Raw genomic sequence first — 17,359 nt, 5'->3', positions numbered from 1 at the left:
AGTTTCATAGTAACTTCCAGAAGGATATCACGGTTAATAGTATCAAAAGCTGCTGAGAGATCAAGGAGAAAGAGCAGGGTCTCATTACCCCTTTCTCCCAACAAATAGCATCAGATGGGCAACCAAGGCAGTTTTGGTACCACTGGCAGGTTTGAAACCGAACTAGAATGGACACAGGTACAATCGTACCTCAGCTCCCGAACGCCTTGGGGGTCAAACGTTCTGGCTCCCGAACGATTGAAAGCCAGAAGTGAGTGTTCCGGTTTTCAAATGTTCTTTTGGAAGCCAAATGTCCAACAGGGCTTCCACGGCTTCCGATTGGCTGCAGAAGCTTCCTGCAGCCAATCGGAAGCCACGCTTTGGTTTCTGAACATTTCAGAAGTCAAACAGACTTCTGGGATGGATTCTGTTCGACTTTCAAGGTACTGTAATCTCTAAGTATTTCTGCCATAAAATAACTTCTTCGTGACCTTTAGGGATGGAAAATTCCATAAGGATGCTGGGAACTGTAGCTGTGTGAGGGGTTTCCTGACAACTCTTAGTGAACTAGTTCCCCAGGCCTCTTCAGAGGAAGCCATGTCTGTTATAGTGGTATGGATGTGACCAAAGTTGTGGGAAGAAACACTTTCTTGTGTCTGTTCTGAACCATTTCTCAATACACCTTCTTCACACCATTCATAAATGTAGCGGTTGGGAGTTACTCGTGCGTAATCCTGCCCCGTTTGGGCATTAGATTGCCTGGTTAAACCCTCCGGACTGCACAGCCCATCTCACCGTGGCTGCCCTTAGTCACTCGTAGAATCTGTCTGTGGGCGTTTCTTAAAGCGCTGCCAACATAAGAGCTGTTTGACGCCCAAGCATCTCCGCCTCTCACTGCGCGGGAGTCTCCTGCGCAGGGTGGGCGTGGGTAGCGGGGTACCTGGGCTCTCCTCACTAACTTCCAATGGAGAGTCCTCGAGCCCCTGCACCTCCCTGTCCCATTGCTCTCCTGGATCCCTGGTGTTACACTTATTCCCTTTCCCTTCTTCCCAGCTGAGTCTCCCCCTAGCGCTGGGACCTTCTCCTGCAGAATCAGAGACCCTCTCCTTCTCCCGTGCCTCTGATGTCAGTTCCCTGACAATAAAGTATCATGTTGTCTCTCCTGTTTGTATTTATACTATACTTTTTTTTAAAGTCTGAAATGCTTTAGCCTTTGCTCTCAGTGGCTGTGTCCCAATGCCTTGGTAACGGTAGTTGACTTTTCCTGTACTTTTTAAACAGGGGGCCATGGCGAGAGCAGGTCCCTCTTTCTGCCTGGCGACTTCTATGCCAACCTTAACAATCACTCACGGAAATGATCCTTCCTTCATTTAGGTATCCCCCCGGCCAGCGGCACTGGCACACTCCAGATCTATCTAATTGACATCAACGATAATGCTCCTGAGCTCCAGCCAAAGGAGGCACAGATCTGTGAAAAGCCAAACCTGAATGTCATCAACATCACAGCCGCCGATGCTGACATCGATCCAAACATCGGGCCCTTTGTCTTTGAGCTGCCAAGTGTGCCATCTGCCATCAGGAAGAACTGGACCATTACGCGGCTAAATGGTAAACCAGGCAGGCAACACCCAACGGCATTTGCAGCTTGGCACACGATGCAAGCAGTGGAGGGGATCAGCCTTCACCCTTTCAAATTTCCTCTAGTCCTTTGATTTATTTTATTTTTTAAACCCCACATTCTGGCTGACATTATAGGCAAGGTAGTTAATAAGAAATTGCATGGATTGGGCCTTGAGCAGAACTCTTAAGCCCTTTCATTGGCACTCGGCTTCCCCGCCCTCTAGGTTTTAATGCAGTTCATAATTACGCACCGTTATCAGGATTGAACTGGGAATAAATCATCAGTAATAGCCCAGGGGGGGAAGCTATTATCAGTCTTCCTTATGTTCCATTTTTATTGTCACAAGCCACAATCAGGATCAATGATCATTCCTCCGGCTGTAATTGCATAAAAGTCACCCTCCTTTTCTCCTTTAACAAGGAAGTAGCTTTTGAGGACGGGAAAGTAGGAAGACGGCTCGTTCATTGTCATAGGAAGAGGGAAGTGGAGAGGCTATTGAAATCAGCGAGCTGTAACTGACCTCATTGCTTGGCTTATCATAAACCTCACTCAGTGGCAGCTGGGGATGGGGAAATCTGTCAGTATGGGCTCCCTAAGTTTCTCACGTCTACAAACTTCAGTTCAGTTCCTCGCATTTCCATAACAATTTCAAAGATGTCCAGATTTCAAAGGATGACTGTGTTTTGGTTCTCATAACGTGTTGCTTGTGGAGGTCCCCAAGCCACCCCTCAAATAATTCACAAATCACACATAATTTTAGTTTAAGGTTTTTGGCACTATTTTGGCCACAACTTTATTAAAATACATAATCTGTGAGTGGTTGCTTAGGCATTGGTTATGACTATCTGTCCTCCTGCCTGGGACAGAACTGACTATCCAAACTCCCTCAGAAGCCAGTGAAGGGAAAACAATGTTGGGGATTAGTTGAGCTGAGCGACAGTCCCTCACCGCTCACCCAACCAGCTCCCCAAGGCTTGCCAGCCCTGGTCCCATTTCCAGGATTGGACAAAATCGTGGCAAGCCCCAGGATTCCTTTAACAGAATTCCCTTCCAGCACCATTCGAGGGGCAGGCACAGCCTATCCTGACCCCTCCACCACCAATTTTTATAACCAATGCCTAACCGCAACCTTACAAGTTGTGACGAATTGCTACGTAGTAGGTAAAAACCAAGCGGCACAGGACAATCAGGCAAATGGATAAAATTCCTACTAGGCCCCTGCCCCAACAGCAGGCAACCCCATGACAGGCATAGCAAGGTCAACTGGATCACAGGGCGGGCGGGCGGGTGATCCGAAGCACTTTGCGAAAGAGAAAGCAAAAGCAGTGTGCCCCCAATATTTATAGCCTTTGGTCCCACCCACCTAATTTGAAACATGCAATTTGCCCCAGCAACCCGGTCAGCCAGTCATTGCTTCAGGCAATAACCATTAACCTGCCTGGCAACAGAGGGTTGGCCCGGCGGCCCACACCACAACACGTGCTCTCATTTTAGGGAGAACACGCTTTGTAGAATGTGAACTAGGTATGGTAGTTTTGCCTTTAAATACAAACCAAATTGAATTTATCCCCCAAGCCTACTTGTGGGCTTCCTTAGCCATCTGGTTGGCCATTGTGAGAACAGAGAGCTAGACCAAAGCCAGCAAAGATCTATTTATGTTCTTAACATAGGTCATGGGGGCGGGGAGAGGAACTTTTCCTTGTGGACATGTTCTTAAGATTCCTTGTGGTCCCTTCCAACCCCACGATTATATGACTCCCTCAGTGCTGCAGCTGACTCCTTTTTGCTCCCCGCAGGTGACTACGCCCAACTCAGTTTACGAATAATGTATTTGGAAGCTGGCGTCTATGATGTTCCGGTCATCGTGACGGATTCTGGAAACCCTCCTCTGTACAACACGTCTGTCATTAAGGTCAAGGTGTGCCCTTGTGATGAAAACGGAGACTGCACCACCGTAGGAGCCGTTGCCGCAGCTGGGCTGGGAACAGGAGCTATCATTGCTATCCTGATATGCATTATCATTTTACTAAGTAAGTGTTGCAATTCAAAAGTACCTGCATACAAGTTCTTAAAAAGGTAAAGGAAAAGGACCCTGGACAGTTAAGTTCAGTCAAAGGCGATTATGGGGTTTTGGTACTCATCTCACTTTACAGGCTGAGGGAGCTGGTGTTTGTCCACAGGCAGCTTTCCGGCTCATGTGGCCAGCATGACTAAACCACTTCTGGCACAACAGAACACCGTGATGGAAATCAGAGTGCACGGAAACAATGTTTACCTTCCCACCGTAGTGGTACCTATTTATCTACTTGCACTGGCGTGCTTTCAAAGTGCTTGGTTGGCAGGAGCTGGGACAGAGCGACAGGAGCTCACCCCAATCGGCAAGTCCAAAAGGCTCGGTGGTTTAGACCACAGCGCCACCTGCATACCTTTACCTTTTTTACTGCATTCAAACTCCGACCCCAATCCAATGGTATTCAAGGGAAACTTAGTGGGTGAAGCATTAAGGCACACCCTCCTTCTTGCTGCTTTTATGCTACAGATCCCCTCCTCCTTGCTTTGCGTTAGTTTAGAGACCCAGGTTTGCCATGAGAGTCCTGACTAGAGGCTTCTGACTGATCCAGTTAGGTATCAGCTGACATAGGTAAAGGTAAAGGACCCCTGACAGTTAAGTCCAGTCACAGACAACTCTGGGGTTGCGGCACTCATCTCGCTTTACAGGCTGAGGGAGCCGGCGTTTGTCCACTCTGCAGACAGTTTTTCCGGGTCATGTGGCCAGCATGACTAAGCCGCTTCTGGTGCAACAGAACACCGAAACCAGAGCAGCGCACGGAAATGCCATTTTCCTTCCTGCCAGAGCGGTACCTATTTATCTACTTGCATTTTTTTTTGCGTGCTTTTGAACTGCTAGGTTGGCAGGAGCAGGGACCGAGCAACGGGAGCTCCCCCCGTTGCGGGGATTCAAACCGCTGACCTTCTGATCGGCAAACCCTAGGCTCTGTGGTTTAGACCGCAGCGCCACCCGCGTCCCTGTTTACACACAAAGACACTACAGAGCCCACCGTTTTCATAAAATACTTTCTCAGTCATAAAAACAGAGTCACATTGGAGCCACAACCTCATTCAACACGTAGGCACTATCTTCTCGGTCATTCAGCACAGTTGCTGCTCCCAGTTATCTCAAGGTTACAGCAGATCAGCAGTTTTGGGCTAGCTCTTCAGAAACGCAAAGCCCCACCCCTTTTCTATTTATTATTATAAATGTATTTAGTTAATATATTTATGTAGCAGTTAATACGAAATCAGTCTCTAAGCTGTTTACAGTGGTTGTAGGTGCCTACTTGAGGTTGCTAAGAGATGACAGAGGTGTGGCCAAGTGACTCTGGTTTTCTCCCAGTCTTCATCCCTTGCAAAGATGCTGTGGCCACTTAAGAGCTGAAGTTTTCAAACAGGTAGCACATGACTATTCTAACTATTCAGGAGTTCATTGCCATGACTAATCGCTACAAATAGGAAATGCTGAGTGTCCGGATGGCAGTAGGAAACTGTCAGGGAACTGACATCGGAGCAGAGGGGGGAGGCGATGCTTCCAGACTCTGCAGAAGAGGGAACGAGTAAGGGTAGAGAGAGAACGTCATCTGGGGAAGAATGTCCAGGTGACACCAGGAAGAAGGGAGAGGGAGAAAGCATCTCGGAGGAGAGGCTCCGAGACTCTGGCAGTGACATCAGTGTGGAGGGTGGAGGAGCACCACTAGGCACGCCCACTCTGCGCAGAAGGGTTACACGCAGAGAGGCGAGGCGAAGGTTGTCCGTCAAGGAATTCTTATGCTGGAGGAAATTTAGGAGACGCCCACTCACGGATTCGTCGAGCGACTGAGCAGCAGCACCCAAGCTGCTCAGTCAGGGAAAGACACAACCGCCCCTAAGCAGTTTGGTACAGCTAGAGGTTTACACACAAGCAACCCCAATTCCCGTGACAGAAACCTAATTGGTTAGCATTCACAATTTGAAGGCAAGATTTCCATTTCATTTCACTTTTTCACTCCATTTTTAATTTGTATATTACTATGCACAAGGCGGTTTACAATCTGAAAAAAACAACAAAATAGACAGCAAAGATCATACACGTAATAATAACAATTTGATCCAATATGAAAATGTCACAATAACTTGAAAATAAACAACTCATATCAAATTCAGAAATATTCAATAATCCATTAGACTATAATAGTAAATAGCAAAATTAAATATCAGCAAACAATAATTAAACAGTTTACACTTGTAAATTGCAATGGAGAATTATTAAACTATAATCAATAATGGCAAGTCACAATGCGTAAAATACCACAAAACATACAAAACCATGAAAAACGGTCAAGCTGAGCAACAAGGACACACAACATATAAAATTATTTTTAAGAAATATTCCTGAACTCCTCTTCTCTCTCACCAACTGCTTCCGCTGTTCTCAAAGTCAAGGTTCCTATGGACTGGAGAATAGGGAGAGGCAGGTGGGAAAAGCCATTGCTGTTTTATGGCAGACCCTAAGGCTAGTATGTCCAAAGTCCATTTCAGGGGCCTAATCTGGCCCGCCAGTCAATTTAATCCAGCCCCCATGGCAGTATATGTCCTGGGGTAAAATTGTAAAAAAACAGATCAACAACTTCAATCCTAAAAATGCTCAACAACTTTGGTCGGCCCTCACACATGTTCAAGGGACATGGATTAAACCACAGAGCCTAGGACTGCCGATCAGAAGGTCAGAAGTTCGAATCCCCACAACAGGGTGAGCTCCCGTTGCTCAGTCCCTGCTCCTGCCAACCTGGCAGTTCGAAAGCACGTCAAAGTGCAAGTAGATAAATAGGTACCGCTCCGGCGGGAAGGTAAACGGCATTTCCGTGCACTGCTCTGGTTTGCCAGAAGTGGCTTAGTCATGCTGGCCACATGACCCAGAAGCTGTACGCCGGCTCCCTTGGCCAGTAAAGCGAGATGAGCTCCGCAACCCCAGAGTCGGCCCGACTGGACCTAATGGTCAGGGGTCCCTTTACCCTTTACACACATGTTCACTTCATCAAACCTGGCCCCTGGCCCTCTTTTAAAAAGTTTGGGCACCCCTGCCCTAAGGTATCCATCTAAGGGTGCCACTGCACATTATGTGTGGAACGCGGAAACCTACAGAAGCACCAGAAGCCCATGTCAAGTCTTTCCCATCTCCCAGCAGTGAGTGGCCCCAACCTCTCACTGTGGTCCTTAGAGATGCTTATCTGTATTGTGACACATTTCCTCACTCCCACCAGCAGCAACCAATTAGAGGAAGAGTGGCTGGAGAACTGTGCCATCACAATATAAGCAAGCACCATTACATGTTTGGAAGCATTTTAGCAGCATCTCATAGACCTCTGAAGATACTGTCCCCAGGAATGGCAAAAAATGCTCAGGCATTTAAAAAAAGACCTACGTGGAACAGACAACAGCCTTCAAATTTTCACATGCAAAATAAGCACTTTGATTTCCTGCACAATTTTTAATATACACATGCTAATTTTATAGTGACGTGATGATAATGAGCAGTAAATACACATCTGCTTTTTAAGCATGTTGAATGTAATAAAGGTTCTTAAAGCCTTTTTCCCCTTTGTGTTTTGCACAGCGAAAAAATTTGCATGGGAAGTAACAGGAGCAATAAAGCACAAGATGTCTTTTTACTCCCCCCCCCCCCCCGCATACTCTACATATAAATCATAGTCTAAAGTATGATTTAAACACTTGAGAAAATTCTGTTGACTGAAATTAACTACAGCTGAAAGACATTTGATTTAGGAGAACCCTTTTTCCATTTTCAAATCCATTACCCTGTTCTAAATTACAGATTTTATTGCAAACACATATTTTTTTACATTCATTGTCATTCTAATTGACTTTTTAATGTTCGGCAGCCACCCTAGGCTTATATCGGTGGTGAAAAATGGAATTGGGTGGTAGGAAGATCTTTCCTACTTACATTTTTATTTTCAGAATTTAGGAAGGGCGCGGGATTTAGCCCTGATAAAGAGCTATCACACAGCACTGCCATAACTCAGGTCTGGCGGTAACTTCGCCCCCAGCCATCCCACCCCCACGTCCAGGCTGCTTTAGTACTGCTCCTCAGGCGGGGAGGGTTGGATAGAAATTAATAAATATACAAATAATGCAGCTGAATAGATAAGCCTCCTACCACCAACATCTTGCGGCTACTTTCTGTTCCCGAGGCAGCTGCCTCACCTTGCCTAGTAAGAGGGCCGGCCCTGAAGCCTCAACACGTCCCCTGTCAGCTCTGTCCAAGGCATTTAAATTATCCGCCAGCAAAATGCCTCATCAGCCGCCAAGTGCTTGGCATCTTAAGCTGCGACTCTTAAGACACTGGAGAGAAAAGCAATGCAATAGAGGGAAAACTGTGACTGAGGAAGACAATGGGCTTCAAGAAAGCTCTGCGCAAAGTGAAAACAGGCCTAGCAGCAGTAATAGAGCTTTGTGTATTTGTGCGAGCGGATAAAAAAGGCTGAGCTGGATCTGCTATTGACACTTTTGAAAGCCTCTTTTTCAAGAAAGCTGTAAAGCTGTTAATGGGACAGTTTTTCTATAAGTGTGACCAAAAAAGAAGATATATCTTTTTTTCTGGGGGGGGGGGAGGGATGGGGAGAACCAGCCATTATAATATTGTTTTCTCATATCAGGCAGTTTGCTTATTGTGCGAGACAAAGTGGGGTGGGTAGGCAAGACTTCAATAGTTGGCATAAATAACAGAGCTTTTTTTTAAGAGAGGAGGAAATCTCTCTCTTTTGTTACATCTGTGTTTTATTCCTCCCCCCCTCCCCCCCCAAAAAAAAGCCCTGGAGGGAAAGTGGTAAAGAAATGCGAAGCACTCTGAAAACAATTTTGTTTTGCTAGAAAAGAAGGGAGGGCGGCCAATTGACATATGGAGGCTGTAATTAGCTGTCCGGTTCTCTTGTCCTCACTTCAGTGAATTTTTGTTGGGTAGAAATTGCAGAAAGCCCTTGGAAAAGAGAAAACGGAGTGGGGGAATGGGGGGGGGGACATCAACAACATGCATGAGGCTTTCCCTGCCAAACACCTTCCTCCAAATGGATTCTTTGGATATGAATCTGCTGGTGTGTGCACATCCAAAGACATTCTCATCTTGCATTTGGTGACATGCTGATGAAAGGAAATACTGAAGCTGGGTGACCATTTTTTTTAATTAAAAAAAAAAAGACAAAACAAAACTGGAAAGTAATTAGAAGCAGGTTGCACTTTTTCTGCTGTGTAGCGATGCCACTGAAATCTGTACTTTGCGGCTCGGAAATATGCCCTTGCCATTTCAGTAGCTCCTGGGGAAACTGTGTTTCCCACGTGTTACTTGTGCCTGGCATTTTGTGTAACTGGAAGTGGGGACACACTTCCTTTCCTCCAGAAAGAGAGGAGAGCCAGTGTGGTGTAGTGGTTAAGAGCGGTAGTCTCGTAATCTGGGGAACCGGGTTCGCGTCTCCGCTCCTCCACATGCAGCTGCTGGGTGACCTTGGGCCAGTCACACTTCTTCGAAGTCTCTCAGCCTCACTCACCTCACAGAGTGTTTGTTGTGGGGGAGGAAGGGAAAGGAGAATGTTAGCCGCTTTGAGACTCCTTAAAGGGAGTGAAAGGCGGGGTATCAAATCTAAACTCTTCTTCTTCTTCTCCTTCCTCCTTCCTTCCTTCCTGGTTGCTGCTACCCCAGAAGGAGCATGATATGCCCCCTACCAGAGATAATACCACTCCTCTGACACCCCACGCAATAATACAATAATTATTTCCAGCAGCCTTAGCGAACTACTGTTCTCAGGATTCTTGGGGAGTGTGCCATATGCTTTTAATGTATGTCGTTTACATAGCCCAATTCCAATTCATTCAGAAACAAGCTGAATCATTTCCTGATTAGCAGGGCTGGGTGAGCGCAAAGGAGCTTGGCTTCTTCCCAGGCCAAGCCAGTCGGAGCCTGGGGGAGATTTCTCATTACGCTTCCGCCGTCTCTGCATTTGCAGGGTTTGGGAACAATATTAAGCAAACCTCCAAACCTGTTGGCTAGAGGCATACCCAAGATGACAGCACACACTCCTATTCCAATTGAGCTCCCTTAGCATAAATACTTAATAATTCCTCATTATTCGGAAATAAAGTCTCCCCCAATGCCGTTCCGTAGCATTTTAGCACCCAGGCAATTATCCATGGCAAAACCTCAAGACCAGCATATAGGAGTATGACCTTATTGCAGATACTGGGGACCTATGTTTCAGCCTAATGGTCCCATTCCCTTGCAAGCATCCCTACAGGGATCAGCTGCTAGGGGTGGATGGGGTCTGACGTAGAAGAGCAAAGTAACTCTTACCTTTGTATGGTTGGTTATATTTCAGCCATGCAAAAGTCAGAGCTTTCTATACCCACACATAGCTCTCCATCCTCCTTCAAGGCAAGTAAGAAACCTTATCATAGTTCAAGGACAAATTCCAGCCAGGCAAAAGCACTCAAGAATGGTGTGCCCTGGGAAGAGCCCAGAAGGTCAAATAGAGAGGCCTGGAAGGCCGTTTACAAAGCAGAGGTTCCCCACCCCTCCTTACAGCAGTGGCTGCTCCCCATTGGGACTGATAGGATGGGAGGCAAGGAGACCAATAGTAGGTAGAGCCTGAGTCCATTGAAGGCAGAGACTACTAATTCTAGTTTGGTCCCCATCCTTCCGACTGCTGTGTCCTATTAAGGTGGCACTGAAACTAAGAGGAGGAAACTGGCAAGCAGCAGAACCCCCTGGACTGGGGGTCTGTAGCAAGGCAAGGCAGGTGAGGGCTGGTTGAGGTTCATGGGGCATTGCTCCATCCACTGTTACAGACCAGTCTCCATAGCTGCCTTATAGTGTTGAGCACACAAAGACCCAATGTGGTTCATGGCGGTGGAGGAATTTAAACCTGGACATTCCCAAGCCATAGTCCAATTCTCCAACCTTGACACTGCGTTGGCTCTGCATACTAATTGTGGCCATTTCCCCAGGCGGGCAGGAAATGGGTAGGACAACTTCTGATGGCGAAAGCAGCAGTCAACACTTTTAATTTCACTAAGCTCCTCTTCAAGCAAAGAGAAGAGAGGGAAGTTTATCTAGGCTGGCCCAAACCAGATCTGCAGTTCCTCGATTTGCTTTCTCTCCTTCAGCAAAACCCACCAGCACTTTTCAGTAAAGAGTTCAAAGACGCTCAGATCTGCTTTCCAAGTAGAGCAGCTGAAAGAGTATCACAGTGCATTTGTTAATGTGATTTCGGAAATATAGAAAGCCCATAAAGAGGAGGAGAATAAGTCCAAATTTGATTATGCGAGCTAATGTTTTATCCAGCCTCTGTTGCATTCCTTCTGAGAGAATTGCACATCATTAAAATGAAATTAGCCCAGCTGCAACAACTTGCAAATTCAAAAGGATTTATTCTTTCCAGAGAGTAGGGCCGAGGGGGTGGGGGTGGGGAGGGGAAGCAGCCTATAGAAATAGCTGGCCTCGTGGCTGGTTTTAACATGTTGGTGTGCTTCTTTGGATGCATTTGAGAACGAAAACAATTCTTTCCCAAAATGGCCACTTTTCTTTTGGGTGAAATGCTTTGCTTGTGGCTGCCTTGGTCCCAGGGAGAGAGACACTGTGGTCCCATCTGTCATGGGTGCTTTAGCTGAGATTCCTGCAATGCAAAGGGTTGGACTAGATGGCATGATGTTATGTCCTGGACCTGTTGTTGTTCAACGTCTTTATAAATGACCTGGATGAAGGAATTGAGGGGATGCTCATCAAATTTGCAGATGACACCAAACTAGTAGGGGTAGCTAATGCCACAGAAAACAAAATCACAATTCAAAATGAATTTAACAGATTGGAGAACTGGGTGCAAGCTAACAAAATGAATGTCAGTAGGGACAAATGTACGGTTCTGCACTTAGGCAGGAAGAAGTGGAGAAATATAGGACTTTGTTCAGCTTTACGGGGATACTCTTGCAAGCACAATGTACATGAGGAAGGATCGCATCAAATGTGTATAAATTAATTAAATATAATTGATCAGGAAAAGCTCATTAATCAAGCTGACTAATAAGGGTGCTTATCAACCTACGGAAAGCAATAGAACGCCATTTGGTTTTTCCCCTCAACATTGTTGCTTAGTCAGGCCAGCAACCGCTTAATATTTACATTTCTTTCATTTTTGAAGTGTACATCACATTCCGTGCCGCAAAGCAACATGCCACGCTGGTAACAACACCGTAATAGGAATGCCACAGTAGAAATTCCCAGAGCAATCAAAGCGGCAAGCAACAACTATTAATTTAAAATGAAATCCAGCATATCTGTCATACAGCTAGATTTTAAACACCGTCCCAGGAATCACGGTGGAGTTAAATTGCCCTGGAATGCCTTCGTAAGCAAATGATATCCCTTTACAGATTGAAGTCAACAAAATGGACAGCTGGGTTTTCTTTGGAAGAACATCTCAAGGTGTTTCCATGCCCTCTAGGAAGGTGGCAAGTGGCTTGCCCTCCAGGTGTGGTTGGACTACAGATCTCATCCTCCCTCACCATTAACCATGCTGACTGGGGCTGGTGGGAATTGGAGTCCGACAACATCTGGACGGCACCATGTTGGCGACCCCTGCTCTAGAGTCTAGCAAAGAGAACTTTAGGTATTGGGTGCTTTGGGTATTGTTAAGCACTGGCACGGGGACCATGAGCCCCAAACCTGTTTTTCAGTGTCCCCAAGACATGTTTACCTGCCTCTTTTTAAAGGATTTATAAATTGCTTAATATTTTAAACATCTCCAAGTTCTGTTCAACATTTTATTTAATGGCATTAAAACAAAAATACAACACAAAGCCCGCCATGCAAGAGAGTATAAAATCATATTACTAAACAAACGAAAAACAGGAATTCCGATAAGGGTCTGATCTTACGGGCCAGGGAAAGCCTTGGCAAACAGATATATCTGTAGCAACTGATGGTTGTTCTTTCACGTGAGGCACAGGGAGAGGCATTCCACAGTACAAGGAAAGACCAGAAAAAGCCCCTTGTGATATTCTGTAGGGTGTGGTGCCATGAGCAGAATTTCCCCAGATGATTCAAGTGATCTTGCAGGCAGGTGGTCTTTCATGTAGGTACCCAGCCAGATGGATGGGGTATAATAATAATGTATTTGTTGGTGGTGGTGGTACAGGTGTTCCCTAAGACAGTTTTCATGCAGCAGCAGAAAATTGGGTTACATGTAATATTTTTGTCCAGGTCTCTAGCTCTTCAGAAGTTTCTCTTTGGCATCCCCATTGAGCATCTCGTAATTTCTCCATGAACCCCCAACCCACTACCATGTCAGTCTACTTCTTGCCTCTGATGAAGTAGGCTTTTGTCAATTGAATTTTTTTTTAATGTCACATAAAAATATAGTAGTATCTAAGTTGCAGCGCAGGTTAACATGTACAGAGCACCTCATAGCTGCTCTTCTGCTAACCAGGAAGTGATTGTATCCCATTTCAGGCTGTGCTGTGTGATGCGCTAAAAGCAAGGAGCTATACAGTTTGTTCCCATCTTGTTTAGCTGAAATATGCACCTTGATGGTATTCTGTGTTCAGGTGATGGAACTATTTACAGTGACCTCAACCCTTAACTTTGGCTTAATAAACATGGTTCCTAATAGCACAAGAGGGGGTCATTTATTTCCTCCGATTGTTTTGAGTTTTGCAGCTCCACTCCCAGACATACCATCACCTCTATAATCATCAATTATAGAGAAAAGGCGAGGGCACTTTTAATGCCATCCTTGTGGCTGAGTTGCTAGCCCATGGGGGACAGTTAATCATCTCACTCAGCTGTGTCTCTTCCATTGTGTTTCTGTTTCTCCCTGCAGCCATGGTTTTGCTGTTTGTGGTGTGGATGAAGCGCAGGGAAAAGGAGCGTCACACAAAACAGCTTCTCATCGACCCTGAGGATGATGTCCGGGATAATATTCTGAAGTATGATGAGGAAGGAGGTGGAGAAGAAGACCAGGTGAGGAGAGCATCTTCATGGTCCAGCTTCCTACATGTAGACTCACAGTTTAGACCTCTCTGTAACAACTCCATGGCTGCCACATGTATTTAGGGATGGACAAGCCTGGCAATTTTGGTTTTTACCAGTTTCTCATTTTTCCGAAGTTTAGTTTTCCGCATTTCTGCATCAGTTCCTGACTGTTGTTTTTAAGGTCCTTGTGAAAATTCACTGGTCTTTCCATGTGAATTTCTCCCAGTAGACACAGATTTGCCTTAATTCCCCCCAATATACACATTTTTCACTAACACAATGGCTTTTTGTATGTTACTTTCACTAATATATGCATTTATGTGCGCACTTGACCTTAATGTGCACATTATTTTGCTGGAGAATTTTGCCACAAGATTCGCAGAAGTGTGAATTTTTAATAATAGCTTTGTTTCGGTTCATGGCTTGTTTCAGGGAGTGTGAATTAAGTAGGTCCACATTAAAACTCAAGCTGAACTGACTTTCTGCCCCATCCCTCGACTGGTACTTGAACATCAGCCCAAAGACAGGACTTGGTTGTACTGCAATTCGTAAACTTCCATATGCTGCTGAGGGCACCCTATTTGAAATGCTTGCAAACTGGTTTTTGCTGGATTCTGAGGTTTCAGCACTCCATACTTTACGGAATCCATGCCCAATCCAAAAAGGGTCAAACATGAGTTCAGGGCTGCTCAATGCTCTGTATAACACAACATTCATAGTTGATATACAGCCCTCGCCAGAGCCAGTTTTCTGTAACCTGCCATGCCAGTTTGCACTTAATTTGTAATCTGGTTTTATTTTACTTGGGATGCAATCCTATACCTGCTTACCTGGTAGCAAGCTTTACTGAACTTAACAGGGTTGATTGCTGAGTAAAGAGTGTAAGGGATTGCAGAGTCCAACGACAATCTGGGAAGTCAGTGTGGCTATTCTAAATAAACTGCAGATCAGAACTTGGAAGGCTAACTCAACCCTAAAGCAAAACAGGTACATTGGACTCTGTTCCTCTCCTCAACTCACTCTGAGATCTTTGCTGTCAGGTGTCCAAATATGAGCTGAATAACTGATTATTAAAGGGCAATGCTAGATTGTCTTTAACTCCCCAATGTGCCTTGGAGCACTGTTCAGCTGCCTCCAGCAAACAATCAATATCACATGAGTCACGTATGTTTAAATAGGTGCAGGCATCAATGCCGAATGCCACATGGTGGAATGGTTCTGCCTCAATTCCAGTTGAACTTGAGCCAGTGAGGTTATTTACAGACCTCTGCAGCATAGAGGCACTTGAAGGGTTTTCAGTGAAAAGCCGCCTGAGCCTCACTCTCTGCTTCTCCATTTGTTACAGGATTATGATTTAAGTCAACTTCAGCAGCCAGAGAATATGGATCACGTCTTGAACAAGGCAAACGGAGTCAGACGGGTAGACGAGAGACCAGTTGTTGCTGAGCCCCAGTATCCTATAAGACCTGTAATCCCCCATCCTGGGGACATTGGGGACTTTATTAATGAGGTACATTCTTGAAGGCTTCCCAGGATGGCTGCTGGAGACTCGTATAGCCCGCAAAGGCTACCGATGCAATTAACTTACACAGAGTTCAAAATTAGATGCATGTGTGCATGAAACGGGGCCTGCCAATTTTTGCCGATAGCTCCCAAAAAAATGTTACTATTTTAGTCGTTAACAGCAAGATCCTAAGCATGTCTGTTCAGATGTAAGTTCCAGTTTATTTATTTGGGATTTACTCCCCGGTAACTGTGCCTAGGGACGTGGGTGGCGCTTTGGGTTAAACCATAGAGCCTAGGACTTGCCGATCAGAAGGTCGGCGGTTCGAATCCCCGCGACGGGGTGAGCTCCTGTTGCTCGGTCCCTGTTCCTGCCAACCTAGCATTTCAAAAGGATATCAAAGTGCAAGTAGATAAATAGGTACCGCTCCTGCAGGAAGGTAAACGGCATTTCTCTGGTTCACCAGAAGCGGCTTAGTCATGCCGGCCACATGACCTGGAAGCTGTACGCTGGCTCCCTCGTCCAATAAAGCAAGTTGAGCGCCGCAACCCCAGAGTTGGTCACGACTGGACCTAATGGTCAGGGGTCCCTTTACCTTTAACTGTGCCTAGGGTTGCACTGGGGAAATATTTTTGGACCCTCCTTAACCCTTAAAGATACTAGCACATAGTGTAAAATGGGCATTGCTGAGCTAAGCGTACCAGAAGGAATTCAACGTAGTGCTAAGCAGATAATTCCCGCAACTCACCTGATGGAATGATCTGCCCTTCCCTTCCCTTGCAGGCTGTTCCAGGGGTTCTCCAGACCTTCCTCATGGCCAATTGGGGGTACATGAGGGAAAGAGAACAGGAAAACCATGTTGCACTTGCAGAAATCCTTGTGTGGGCTTGCACTGGTGGGACGCTTTTGCTGAATTTTGCCCACCAAGAAAGAGTACAAGAACAAATTCATGAAAGAAAGTATATTTTACCACACTTAAAACAATAGAGCAGACCAGTACCATAATCAGTGCTTAAAATGCTTGGATAAATTAGGGGCAATACCCAATGCACTCATTCCATAAGTGCAAAAATTTACACTTGTGTAACAGAACATCACACACACACACCACATGCCTGCCCTAAATCTGCTTCGGAGGCTAGCACAGATTTAGGGAGCTCACAGAGGGGAGAAGTTCCAAAGTTCCATTGTGCAAGCAGAAATTCTTACACTAACAGAACAGGTTGTATAGCACTACTTTGGATACAACCCAAGCTTTTTAACCTAGCACCAAAACAGTAGTAGGTTTCTATGTGGCAAACAGTTGTTTATTATCATATATTTTACAAGTACACTCCGATATTCTCCCAAAATTATCCTCCAACGAGACTTATATATGGGCCTTCATCCGAAGATCTCCAGTGCTAGTTCTGTACACACCAAGGGAACTTTAGATATGAAACGTTCAAACATTTGCTCTCCATGCTGCGTGAAAAAAGTCTTTCGGAACTGAGACAAATTTCCAGAGCAGTGTGTGGCATGTTGTGGAAGTCCTGCTGCTCCAAGGGTACATTTGTATTCAAGAATTGTGAATTCAATGAACAATGTCCACTTAACACCAACCCACTCTCCCCTTAGCCTAGCAGAAACCCTGAAGCAGGTCTTTATAGAGAGCCCAGGGAGGGAGCTGTATAGAGCTCTGTTAACCAAGACATTCATCAACAGAGTCTTAAATCCATAGTTAAGGTTCAATAGAAAAGACTAAAAATTGAAGTTTTCATGCCCAAGTCCCTGGATAGTCCTTTGACCCTCAGCCATCATTTCCAGGTGGTCTACCATCCAAGGCTGAACCTACTTGGCTTCATCAGTAGAACTGCACCATGCGCCTGAAAATTCCTGCGTACTCTGAAATGCCACGCAGTGGTATTCATTTATTTGCTTGCTTAATCGCAGCACTTCTATTCCGACTTTCCAGCAGATTGCCTAGCATAAAGCAAGCCTATCTGAAATCAAATCAAGCAATAAAATCCAATTTTAACAGCAAATCAAAACCGTATAAGCAACATACACACTGCAATGTAGCAAAGAGGGGAATGGGTTGCTTCGTGTAGTGATGGCCATCAAACACGGGAGGTAGAAGTCACAGAGCTCCTAAGAGACATGAGCACACGAGAAACCTAATAATGGTGACAGAACTATGAAACCT

At 45.5% G+C, this 17,359-nt stretch overlaps 1 protein-coding gene across 7 annotated transcripts in view; it reads left to right on the top strand.

Moving 5' to 3' along the window:
- The window catches only part of CDH4 (cadherin 4), an 806,167-nt gene that overhangs the window by 781,567 nt on the left and 7,241 nt on the right, over positions 1-17,359 (top strand). For all 7 annotated transcript variants that reach the window (XM_083507371.1, XM_083507375.1, XM_083507374.1 and 4 more), the window contains 4 exons: positions 1,354-1,587; positions 3,397-3,630; positions 13,519-13,658; positions 15,016-15,180. In XM_083507371.1, coding sequence (XP_083363497.1) covers positions 1,354-1,587; positions 3,397-3,630; positions 13,519-13,658; positions 15,016-15,180 — 773 coding nt within the window. The remainder of the gene's footprint in view (positions 1-1,353; positions 1,588-3,396; positions 3,631-13,518; positions 13,659-15,015; positions 15,181-17,359) is intronic.

The sequence above is a fragment of the Podarcis liolepis genome, assembly GCF_965112155.1.
Source record: "Podarcis liolepis genome assembly, chromosome: 6".
Taxonomy (NCBI): Eukaryota; Metazoa; Chordata; class Lepidosauria; order Squamata; family Lacertidae; genus Podarcis; species Podarcis liolepis.
The sequence above is the reverse complement of the archived record's forward strand: the minus strand, read 5'-3'. Positions and strand labels throughout refer to the sequence as shown.